The following is a 12,885-nucleotide window of genomic DNA, read 5'->3' on the forward strand; positions in this document are numbered from 1 at the left end:
GACACATTTGTATAATGCACTTTACAACATATTTAAAACGTTTTATTTGTAGCTGTGTAGCTGAGTCCCAAGATAAAATGAATGACGTTAAAACAAGTTTTTTTTTTAAAAAAACCAACCCAAAAATAAAACACTCAAATATTTTAAGATGAAAAGCGAGGGCAAATAAGGTCTTCACCTAGTGCCAATAGGAATACCAAAAAGGTGCCCAGTGAGCCTTTACAGAAAAGGCATTCTACAACTGGAGCACCAGCAGTGAAAAGGGCCTTAGAATATGACCCTAAAGTCTTGTTAGTTAGCAAAACTATGTGACCATGTGAATTCCTAGAGAGGAGCTTGCAGTCGCTTCACTCTTTTCCAGTTCTTTTTATTGATGCCCAATGCTGAGCTAAGCCAAGGTTTGGTGAAACATGTTGTCCAAACTGGGACTCATGGTTAAGCTCTCTGCTCACCAACCACAAGTTGTAGCCAAGATTTATTCTTGCTTGTTTGCTTCCTACATTTGTGAAATATCATTCAGTGTCTCAAAGAGACACCTGTACTGAAGTTTTGGAAAACATAAAAGAGTTCAAATCCAACCAATTAACTGCTTGAAACAGTAATGAGTAATAGAGTAAAATTCTTTAATTGGCTGGCAGCCTTAGAATGACCCTATATTGAAATTAAGCCTAAGTAACTATGACTAGATTTGCACAAAGTCCTCTCCTATTAACCTTGCCCCTGTTTAGATTGTAAGCTCTTTAGGACAGGTTTTTGCTTATGTTATCTCTCTTCAAGAAGGCAGTAAGTGAGAAAGTAGAAATGAATGGAAAGGTCTGCATGGAAAGGATGACTAGAAGAATTAGAAGTATTTGTTGAGATGGAGAAAAACTGGAAAACTATAAGCAGCAAAACCCGAGAATGAATGGCAAAGGTGGGTTTCAAAATTAGATTTCAATTGGAACTATTGTTTAGTGAAAGGGTTTCAGGGCTGAGATTTTACAAAGAATACTGTGTAAGTTTTTCAGCACAGGCTTTGTGCTGCTGGCAACAGAATGTGTATACACAACTTAGTGAACAGGAACTTGTCTTCATTACATATCCTCAGTATTGAGACCATGTAGTACTTAATATAGTGAACGATTGCCTGCTATCAATGGAAAGAAAGAACTAAACATTTAATAAGCTGTCAGCGGTAATATTTTACAGGAAATACTGACTAGTAAGGACCACACATCTAGTATAGAATATACAAAGATTTTTAGTAAGTTCACCAAGAAAAAGAGTCTTTTTGGTGAAGGGAAAAACAGACAGGAAATAATTTTACACTAATGAAGTGTGTACCATTTGCAAAGGTTTCCTTTTGAACAGTTAAAGCCTGACCATTACTACAGCAGAATCAAATGTTATGTTGGGTGAAGCCTGTCTAGTTCAAACTGCAACAAAAGCCAACAACCTGGGCTTTACTGTTGATTTTGCAAGACTCACAGTGAGTGTACTGAGTGGGAACACAGTTCACATGATCCACTTTGTTGCTGCCAATGTCAACAATCAGCACTACAACCCCTGCATTGATGGCATCCCTGCCATCCAAAATATGGTCAGAGGATTGATGGCTCTCATGGGAATGAAAAAGTTTTCCAGAGATATCCTTCCTGCATTGACAACTACCAGAACTGCAAGTGAGCTTGGCCAGAATTTGGCCCTAAGCATAATGTCACACACAGAAGTCATGGTACTTTACTTACGGATGTGGTTTCATTTCAATATAATTTTTGGGAATGAAGCCATCTTTGCCATTGAGTTCCGCCTTGTACCAATTTTGATCACATTCTTCGTTCAAAACCTGGGGGAGAGGGGATTAAAGAAACACAAATTTACATTTCAGGATAGCATGATGTTGATATACTCTGATTTAAGCCTACTTTATGAAAAGCCAGATAGTTTCAAAGCACTCTTACCCTACTCCAGTAGCTGAAAAGTAAATTAGACCAAGTCAAACTACATTCTGTAGACATTTCAAAGTCAAGGCATATTCTGACACTCACTATGAAATATGGAATTAATTGTGTTATAGAGAGCATGTATTTTGTCTCCGAGGAGGACCAGGCACTGGTATGTCAGCTCCATGCAATGCTAAGCTCTATTACCTTTAAAAATCCATCACATGATCTACATAAAGCTATTTTATAGCCTATTACAGTCATTGTTGAATTGTACTGTGTACTTCAAATCTGAAATCCTATAACTGGTTTCTTTTTAAATTTACCCTTCAATCAGCTTTGTATTTGATCCCCTTCTCCTATTAAGATTGTCTTAAGAGCTCTTTCAAGTCTTAAAGCAGCTCACACTTCTGCCTTTCATTGGGGGTCTGTATCATCCAAAAAGGAACATGGATGTTTCTGCAGATGAAGCAGAACTCCACACACATTTGTGGCCCTCATCTCACCCCCATGAAGCCAGAGTAGTCCAACCTTGTCTCTAGACATGTGACAAGCTCTTCCCAAATTGATGTACTCCAACTGAAGGGATAGTGACATCCAATTAAGATGCTTTGTTTATTAACTAATTTGCTTCTATGGAATAAGAAACACAATACTGTATATTTCTATGAAAATTTAAAGAGGGCCTTTTTAATTGAACAGTCACATAATAAGAGTAGCAATGAACACAGATAGTAAACAATTAAGACATAAACACTAAACACAACTTCACAGGGCACAACTCTAAAGTCCGCTTAATATGCTCATTTTAAATCTGGTAAGTTTAGCTGATTGCAGTAATTTATTAATGATTTCAGACCTCCTGTTAATATTTACATGGTATAGCAAACACTTGTGTCCACACATGCCACACTCTATACCATTTCTCACACAGAGATATAAAACACAATAAAGCTTCCCTATATAAAAATGCACTCCATCAGCAGAAATCTGGAAGCCAAACTAGGAAGAGAACTTCTCTTTGTAGACACTAGACGTGAAGTGAAAATTCCTGCAGAGCTGAAAGCCAAGTCAGTAATTAATCTAACCAAATTGATGGGAAGTAAAGCAACTGTTTCTTTTATGCTAGAACATTTGTGCTTGAGAGGAAGGATATTTTTAGCAGCTACACATGAACCAAGACTGCTATGCAATGGCCTTAAGTCTGTATCTAGCCTCCTATTACAGTACAGTGGTGCCTCGCAAGACGAAATTAATTCGTTCCGCAAGTCTCTTCGTCTTGCGGTTTTTTCGTCTTGCGATGCACGGTTTCCCATAGGAATGCATTGAAAATCAATTAATGCGTTCCTAGGGAAACCGCCTTCAGACCAGGTCCGGGGACAGTCTGTCCCCGGACCTCTTCTGAAGGCTGGGGGGGGGGGGGGGAACAAGGGCTTTTCTTCCCACCCCCAGCATTTTAAAAAACCCCGGGACAGCGGAGGACTTCTCCGCTGTCCGAGGCGATTTGAAAGCCCCTGGGAAGGCAGGCAGGGGGGACAAAGACTTTCGCCCCCCGCCCGCCTTCAGAAGGTGTTCCCGCCCCCGCCCCGCTTCGGAACAGCTTTCCGAAGTGGGGCGGCTGGGGCAGATGTCCCCGCCCCCCCTCCCCACTTCGGAACAGCTTTCCGAAGTGGGGCGGCTGGGGCAGGTGTCCCCGCCCCCCCTCCCCACTTCGGAACAGCTTTCCGAAGTGGGGCGGCTGGGGCAGATGTCCCCGCCCCCCCTCCCCGCTTCGGAACAGCTTTCCGAAGTGGGGCGGCTGGGGCAGGTGTCCCCCCCCCCCTTCGGAACAGCGTTTTAAAATGCTGGGGGTCGGGAGCGAAGCGCTGCCGACCCCCAGCATTTTAAAACCTCCCCGGGACAGAGACTTCTCTGCTGTCCCTTGGAGATTTTAAAATGCTGGGGGTCGGCAGCGAACGCTTCGCTCCCGCCCGCCAACATTTTAAGATCGCCCCCGGCAGGCGGGGGGAAGGCAGGCGGGGGGGAGCAAAGACTTTTGCCCCCCGCCGGCCTTCAGAAGAGGTCCTCTTCTGAAGGCCGGCTGTGGGCGAAAGTCTTTGCTCCCGACCGCCAGCATTTCCCTATGGGCTTTCGTCTTGCGATGCAAGCCCATAGGGAAATTCGTCTTGCGAAGCGCCTCCAAAACAGAAAACCCTTTCGTCTTGCGGGTTTTCCGTCTTGCGAGGCATTCGTCTTGCGGGGTACCACTGTAATAGTAAGGGAGTTCTGGACTGCAGCCTGTCAGATTCCTAGTTTGATAAGAGAACTCTTATCAATTCACGCCCAGCTGTCTCCATGGAAACAGAAAAGACAGCTTTTTCTGCAATAGCTTGAAAAATCACAAGCGATTCTCAGGCCAAACTAGACAATGGCCCAATTTCCACACCACATTAAATCACAGTTTTAAATTAACTATGGTTTCATGTAAACAAGCACTGTGCTGGTGCACCCTACTAAAGGGTTCTGGGGGCACTCTTCCCCTGTTCCTGCATAACCAAGTGGTGGCTTGTTCTTCAAATCAACCTTTTTGCTGCAAAGACCACCAAAACCTCCAAAGCATAATAGATTTTCTGCATTGCCCAGGTTCACCACAGTGAGATCATCTGATTAAATGTGTTATCATTCAGACAGCATCAAAAACACACTAATTCTGTTAATTTTAGGTCCAAAGGCTTTGATTATGTAGTGTTGCTCATGTGTGAACATGAAGGCTGGCAATATCAACCCCAATCCCCGCCGTGTGGGAACCCCTTGCAGACCACCACAGCGCCTGGAGACAGACAGGTTGTGCATCCATAGCAACAACCAGAAGAGGACTGACTGCTGGGAGGAGCACAGAGATAAGAAATGCCATGGTGCATCTGCAGCAGCACAACTGAATGCCTTCATCTGCTCCAGCTGCAACAAAACATGTTGCTCCCCTATTGGTCTCTACAGCCATAGCAGGCACTATAACCTTTCAACAAATGGTTTGACTTCGCCTCCAAAGAAGCACTCCTCTATTGTCTCCTGAGACAGACGGGTGTGAACATATAATATTTTTCCTACATGGAAGACAACCTGCGCGGAAATATTACCAACGCTGAAAATATTTAGGGAATCTCAAAGCTGCCTCTGAAACATCACAATAACGTTAAATGGTGTTGTCAGGGGCTCAGGAGCAGAGGCGAGAGGAAATGGAGAGCGAAGGGGAGGAATCTGAGGGCAGCGGAGGGCAGAATGACAGTGACCCGAGAGATTCCATAAGCCTCTCCAGTGAATCAGAAGATTCCCAGAAGGGGGCGCCGATGGCCAGGGCAAGGGGGGTCCCAGGGGGGGACACACCAGAAGCAGGGGGCCAGCGGAGACTCCCAAAGCAGTAGCTGGAAATCAGGACCAGCTTCCCCACCAGAGCGTAGTGGGGGGGAAGAGCCCCATAGGTCAGAGTCAGCGTCTCTTCCGGCAAACAGGGAGGAGTCAGACCCAGCTAGCATCCCCGAAGAGGGAAGCAGCGACAGGAGCAGTATAACGGTCAGAAGGAAGGTGGCAGGCTGGGCGCGCGCGCCAAGTTCAAATGTACAGGCGTGCGGGACAGCAGAAAGCCCGGATTGGGAACCAGGTCCTAAAGCTTGCCGGAGGGAGGGGGAAGACTCAGGGGACTCAGCGTCAGAAGAGTCTAGGAAGGGCAGGACCTCGGCGGACAAGCGGACCCAGAGGAGGAGGGAGCAGAGGAAGAGGTGGAGCAAGGCTAGGGTCTTAAACTGGTGTCTGGGGGGAGGAGACTCAGACGGAGCTTCGGCGGTCTAGGGTTTAAGACGTAGAGCTGCGTGCCGTGGCTGTAAAAGAGAAACTGAACTTCAATAAAGACTATTTTATATAACAACGGACTGGCGTTGGTCCTCTGTGAGCTGGGACCTGAGGCAGCTCTGACAGGTGTACACTATATTCTGTCTGTCGTTTCTCTACTTCAGAGTAAATGGTTTGTTGGGACTAAGCTAGACAAAAAGCTGAAATGCACAGAATATCCTTGCTTACACTACAGAACTTGAGAATGTATTAGGGGATAGTAACAGAAAATAAATTTACAATTAAATATTTAGCTATTACCCCTTGGGGAAAATAAGAACCAGTCATTTAGCTTCTGACTGCTTCTCTTTAGAGTCATGCATTGTCCTGGATATTACAAACCAAACCAAAAAGCCATTCACTGTTTCATTTCTGTCTGCTCCTTTCACTCACATGTGCCACTTTATTAATCTTTTAGTGTAGCCAGTCGTTCTTTTAAGCAGCTCAGCCCTCATCATAGATGCATGCTAACCCCCATGAGCTTCCACCCCAAAAGAAAAAAAAATTCTTAAAAAGAGGAAGCAGAACATTCTAAGAGACAAAGAGCTGCGTTTACTGCGAGTGCAGTGAGCAGTCTGAGAGCACCAGCCCCTTCTAACTAGCTACAGCACTCAGGATGTTATCAAGGAAACAGAAGACTGAACATCCTTCCTTATTTGCAGCTCAATCTACATTTAACAGTGAAACTGAGGAATAGAGCATTTATTCAGGGAACATACATATCAGTCCATACTTAGGTACATCCTAGTAATATATATACAGCAGCTCCCCATTTCCAATTCTGAATGTCTGCTCAGGGCCCAAACTTGCAACTACGTTACAGCTTAGTAAGTACATACTATATTTTTGAGTTATTTACCATGGGTAGTTTTTCCTTACTCTTCAAATTGTACGTGTTATATCCTGGTATATTCCTGTTTCCTCCCACCTCTGAGCACCATTTAGCAGCAAACGGCCGCTACTTATACAGTGGTACCTTGGGTTAAGAACTTAATTCGTTCTGGAGGTCTGTTCTTAACCTGAAACTGTTCTTAACCTGAAGCACCGCTTTAGCTAATGGGGCCTCCTGCTGCTGCCACGCCGCCGGAGCACGATTTCTGTTCTCATCCTGAAGCAAAGTTCTTAACCCGAGGTACTATTTCTGGGTTAGCAGAGTCTATAACCTGAAGCACCTGTAACCTGAAGCGTCTGTAACCCGAGGTACCACTGTATTAAAAACCCAACAGCCTCCCTTTTTGTTTACATCAACCTCAAATGTGTGCACAAGCTTCCAGTCTATTTTGTAAAAACCTCAAGAACTTTCTCATGACACGAAATTAGGCCAGAGCTGGTCTAAATTTAATCGAAACCTAACTTGTGCTTACATTGGTATCTGCTAAAAGCATTCCAAGTGTCAGAGTGCGAGGTTTAAAGTAGAAGTGTTAGCCCCTTTCCTTTTCACCTGGGTGACTGGCCTGGCACATCTTCTTGTTCACCTCAATCTCTTCCTGCTGCTCTTCCTAAGTTCCTGCTGGGAAAATAAACGAACATGCCAGGCTGCTGTGATTGTCAATTGTTTGGTTGCTAGAAACTTAAGAAGTCTGCAGCTGGGATGTACAAAGCTGGTGCTTTCCCCCCAGGCAGCTGAGTTACAGACCACATAAATTCATTATAATGTAGAATGGCTCAGTCCCTTCATAAACCAAGGTGATGTGGACCCCCGGCCCTGCAGTCATTTGAACATGCTTCTCTTATGCTTTCTACGCAGTATAAGTGTTAGCCATGCATTACTGAGGGACCTCACTAGAACTTAAGGATAAATACAGGTATTAAGAAGCTCATCAGTTTCTATTATCTTTAAAGTTCTTAAACGTTTGTTTTAAACTCAGTACACAAATTCTTAAAAGTCATTCCCACCATTTCCAAGTTTGGTAGTCTGAATGCCTTCTCCTCCTTCGCTTCCTACTAGAATTACTATCATAGTATTGCATTAGGGGGATTACCACTTCTGGTCAACATTAATGAGGTTGAGAATTCTCAGCAAAAACACTGTGTACTTAAAACAAAGATACCATTACCACACTCAGCTTCCTGTAACCAAATCAGGAACTGACACTGATCAAATATCTAAGAATGTGATAATGGGACTAATGTATCTCTATCTACCTTCTCGGCACCTTCAGAACTCTTAGGTGGGGTTGGAAACTGGATCTGGCCAACGGCTGATACTTGCCTTCCCCACCAGTATGGGTCAACTTTAATTGGGGCGGGGAGCACCATGGTTGAGGATTTATAGAAGCTGTATTTAGTGGACACATGTAGAAAAGAGTAAAGAGATACATTAACTGACATCATGTGGCACCTTCAAAGGGGCGAGCTGTAACTGCGGATCAGTGAACCTCTATGAAGAAGGTGTGCTGTCAATGCTAATCAGTTGAGAACGAAGCTTCAAAAGGTGCTTGTTTGGCTCTTTTGGAGCTGTGTTCTGCCCCACACCTAGTGTCACATATTCTGGGACCCGGGCCAGGACTAATTAGGCCCACAGGCCAGAGGTTCCCCACCCCTGCTCTAAGGCATTTGTCTTTTCCATATGCTTTGGCACAACTTTTGAAATTGGTCATGCCAATATAAGCGACTTTGATCTGAATAGTCTTTCAGATGACATTGATGATAATCTTCTTTGCACAACCACGTGAAGAGCTTGTTTATCCATCGACTAATTTATGTGTTCTTTCTATATCCCTGCCTCTTTCCACCCATTTCCCCTTAATGTCACCAAGCAACTACCAAAGACAATTCATGCTTTGCCACTAAATGCAGCTTCTGTAAACCCTCAAACATGGCTCTAAAGAGCCATTGCTCAAGAGGCATGGGACTATATTGCTGACCTAGTTTTAACTGTGAAACAAAACTGTGTGAAGTAAACAACTCTTTGGTCATGAAAATGACATACATGTAACGCTTCAAAGACATGCATGCGGAAAAAACTACTGATGCTACTGTTTTCTCCTTTGATCTATTTTTTTTTTAAGACAAGGGTGGCAAACCCACAAGCACGAGCAAACTCACCAAGCCATTTTAAACGGACCACCAAACCGACTGATACCTTCTGAAAGGCATCTCTTCCTGACCTTGCAAAAAGCTCCTCTTCTTCCTGTTGTGTGCTGATGTGCTAGTGCACAAAAAGGGAATGAACACATTTGCAAGGAAAGGAAGAAGGAAGTATCTTCCTCCCTACTGCAACACTGCAATGGAGAGGAGTGGAAATGCTGCCTTTTACTCTTCACCAAAAGATCTGCAAAATACAGTGTCCTTCATCACACCACTGCAATGGTGGGAAGCAGGGAGCTCTTTTTGTGACAGAGGGCATAAGGCCCTCATTGGAGTGGTCAACTTTCAATGCGGTCCTCAGGCTGAAAAAAAGTTCACCTACCCTGCTTTATAAGGGCTCAGTCAAAATACTGTGTTTTACAAACTTAGGACAATCTAAAAATTTGTATATTTGACAAACTAATAATACTAATGATAATATTTTTATTGTTTATACCCTGCCCATCTGGCTGGGTTTGCCCAGCAACTCTGGGCGGCTACTGGCAAAATATAAAAAATAATAAAATGTCAGCCATTTAAAACTTCCCTGAACAGGACTGCCTTCAGAGGTCTTCTAAAAGTTGTGTAATTCTTTATTTCCCTGATGAGAGGACATTCCACAGAGAGGGTGCCACTGCTGCGAAGGCCTCTGCCTGGCTCCCTGTCACTTTACTTCTTGCAGTGAGGGAACCAACCAGAAGACCCTTAGAAGTGGACCTCTGTGTCCGGGCTGAATGATGGAGGTGGAGACGCTCCTTCAGGTATACTGGGCCGAAACCAGTAATAAAAAGACTATGCTCAAGCTTCCTCCCTACTCTTCAAAAATCAGGACACATACTTGAGCTCAAACATTTTGGCTTATGATTTAGAAGTCTTATGATTTGGAAAGCGATATAAAATGCTCCATTGGAACTGCATTAACAGAATATTCCAACAGATATCTAACATCGCTCAATACGAGGTTTGTCCATATTAACTGTTAGATTTCTTTTAGCTAACACAACTTACAAAGGACGTATATTCAGTAAAAATGAGCTTACCGAAAAAGGGAGACTGGCTTACCAGTCTGTATTGTGAAAAAGCAAGCGTACCCTAATTTTGCTGTTTCCAGCTATCACTATTTTCACAGAAGGGGTTAAAGCAGGGAGTTCTCTCTAAACCTAGAACACTTAACGGAATGAGATGAGAATAATACGATTACCATAATCTACCTCACACATATACAGCTGGGGTCTTGCCTAATCACTCCATTCCAAGACAACCGGAGAAGCTTGACAGGGATAACAGGCCAATTTCCGAGAATAAGCAGCTTTTCAATGTTTACCGCCCCCCCCCCCCCCGACCTGCAAAAGCAAGTAAACATGTTTTGCCAGCTCCTTGGTCAAAAAGGCAATCTGCAACAGCGTGCATTGTCTGACATTAAACTAGGAGGACCCACTAACACTGATAAATCTTACAATGTTTATACAACAGAAATCTACATTTCTTCTTGGCCGAATATCATATCATATATTTCAATGCAGACTTTCCTTCCGGAAATCAAGCAGAAGTGGTATTCATTACAAGTGACTGGCTGATACACCCAACCCTAAGCTTGCATCCAAGCACAAAATCATGCCATATGGTCATCAACAAAGATCAAGTATGCCATGGAATTGCAGCTCAAGGAAAGGAGTCTAAACACTGCTTTATGTAAATCCTTTTTTTTCAGAGGTTTGCTATACTGTAGCTGAACAAGAGGACAGAGAATGGGGGGGGGGGAGGAAAGGGGGCATGGAGTTTTTATATGTAGTGAAAAGATGGCTGAACTATGTTTGGCATTGTTTATTTAACAAACAGCTGAAAAACAGTGTTAACTGTACAGGTGCAAAGCCAAACAATGAAGAATTCATGAATGTGATTAATCTGTTACTTTTCCAAACGGACAGACGAAGGCCTCAATTTTATTGCAAATCCACCTGCACAACTGGATCACTACAGACGGCCAAGATACTCACCATGTGTAAGTTTTGTCTCTTCCCATTTTATTACATGAAGAGCAGCTGCAATGAGATTTCTACATATAGCCGTATAAAGTAGGATCTCACTTATGTTGCAGGTATAAAAGTCTGTGGCACACAAAATTAACTACCTGCCTATGCTCCAGCACTAAGAAAAGAAATCTTTTCAGTCTTCTATTCTTTGGAGACAAAATATAAACTAAGCTTTTTCTTAGTTTAAAAGAGCAATGCTATCTGTGTTCTGATGAACATTAATTTTCATTTTAAAGCCACATTAATTGTTTACTAATTGACTTGTCACACAAATATCAGTGATTAACTTGGGCCTATCTATTTACATGGGCCTACTCTTAGTAGGACTTGGTTGGAGAAAACATTTGATTATTATTTTTTTGCTCTGTTTTTGTGTGTGTTGATTTTGTTGCCCCATAGCAAAGTAAGTGGTGTAATATTGTTTCTATTTTCTTCAAAGTTACTCCTAAGAAAAGTTGTCTTAAACTACATTAAAATTATATTGCCATCATTTTGCAACCCAGTAGTAAACTCAGAACTGTAGTTCACTCAATCTAAATATGAATCCTAATATTAGATGCTATAAAATCATATTAAAGGACCATGCATATAGAAGCAAATCAGACCACAAGAGAAGATTACATATACCCACTTTACCAAAGTGTAGAATTTGCATATCCACTTCTAATCAAAGTTCATTACTGTATTTTGAAATAATTATTGCTAAAGCCCATCAATGCTTTAGCCTGTTAACTGCATTGCTGCATCTCAGCTTCTTCACTTTTTCTCTGACCTTCCCTAGCTACCTCTTCCACCACATGGACAACACCAAGCCAACAATTAACTGGGGATGTAAACAAATCGGAGAAGTTCATTTCTTGCTCAAGGGCTTAAACAAATAGGACTGATGGCTATCCACAACACAGCAGCAAAGGAGGCTTTCAAAGCAGCCAGCGACAGCTTTCTCTATTAAAATGCATGTGAAATGTAGGTCAACAGCAGCACTAGCCCATTTTCAGCCAAGGACAGGCTGCATTCTGTTTTGAGATTTGTGGGTCATCATAACATGCAGAGGCGCTTTATATCTATAATGGACAATAAGATGGACACAGTAAGATTTTTTTAATTCTCTCAAGAAATGGAAGGAAGGATGATGGGTAGCTGAATAAATTGTTCCAAAAGTATGACAGAAACAAGGATACAACTTAAAGAGATTTATAGTAAACAGCTATGTCCAGAGCAAGCAATTTCTATCACAAGACTCCTTCTTTGCCCACAAAGCCCTTGTTCATATTATCTCTACAACCATTATGGTACATCAGTTGATTAAAAGGATGGTCACAAGTAATATGATTTTGTATGCCCCCTCACAGGAGTTTCTTTATTACAATTTTATCATTGCGTCTTTATGTCCATGCTATCCAGCTTCCTAGAACTTACAGTTCTACTTACTTTTAAGGACCACCTCCTTCTATTCAGAGTCACTGAGGACTCCTGTGTGGAAATTGCTTGATGCGGCAAACTACTTCTGATGTACTAACATAAAATGCAGCGAGGCTCCCACTGTGAAGCTCTGTCATGCTGCAGGCCAATACAGGGGACATGGAACAGCTGACACTTGAAGGTAGTTTTAAATAGCTGCCATGGGGAGGCTGCATTATGAAAGGCATTCAGGACTGGGAAAGTGTTTTGGGGGGTGGTTATGGAAAATCAGAATAAGCCCCTCTCAGTGCCAGCAGCGCTTTTACAATGAGAACCATCTGACAAGCAGAACTGGCCTTACCAAGAGGAAAACGCAAGACTCAGTTTCCATTTATTTAGAAATGCTATTTGGGATATGATCCATCAAAAGGCTGCAGGATAAAAAGCACACAGGTGTGGGAAGAAGAGAGTGGGAGTGAGAAAAGGAAATGGTGCTTTAACAGCTCCAGACATGGCCAGGCTGCAAAGGAACTGCCTAAGAACAAATGCAGACATCTAGATTTACAGTTCTAAGCAAATTTACCAAACTCTTCCTC

At 42.9% G+C, this 12,885-nt stretch overlaps 1 protein-coding gene across 1 annotated transcript in view; it reads right to left on the bottom strand.

The window, feature by feature from the left end:
- Positions 1-12,885, bottom strand: part of GRB2 (growth factor receptor bound protein 2) — a 54,287-nt gene that overhangs the window by 8,102 nt on the left and 33,300 nt on the right. Inside the window, exon 3 of the mRNA XM_028716865.2 lies at positions 1,728-1,825. Coding sequence (XP_028572698.2) covers positions 1,728-1,825 — 98 coding nt within the window. The remainder of the gene's footprint in view (positions 1-1,727; positions 1,826-12,885) is intronic.

Source organism: Podarcis muralis, chromosome 2, assembly GCF_964188315.1.
Source record: "Podarcis muralis chromosome 2, rPodMur119.hap1.1, whole genome shotgun sequence".
Taxonomy (NCBI): Eukaryota; Metazoa; Chordata; class Lepidosauria; order Squamata; family Lacertidae; genus Podarcis; species Podarcis muralis.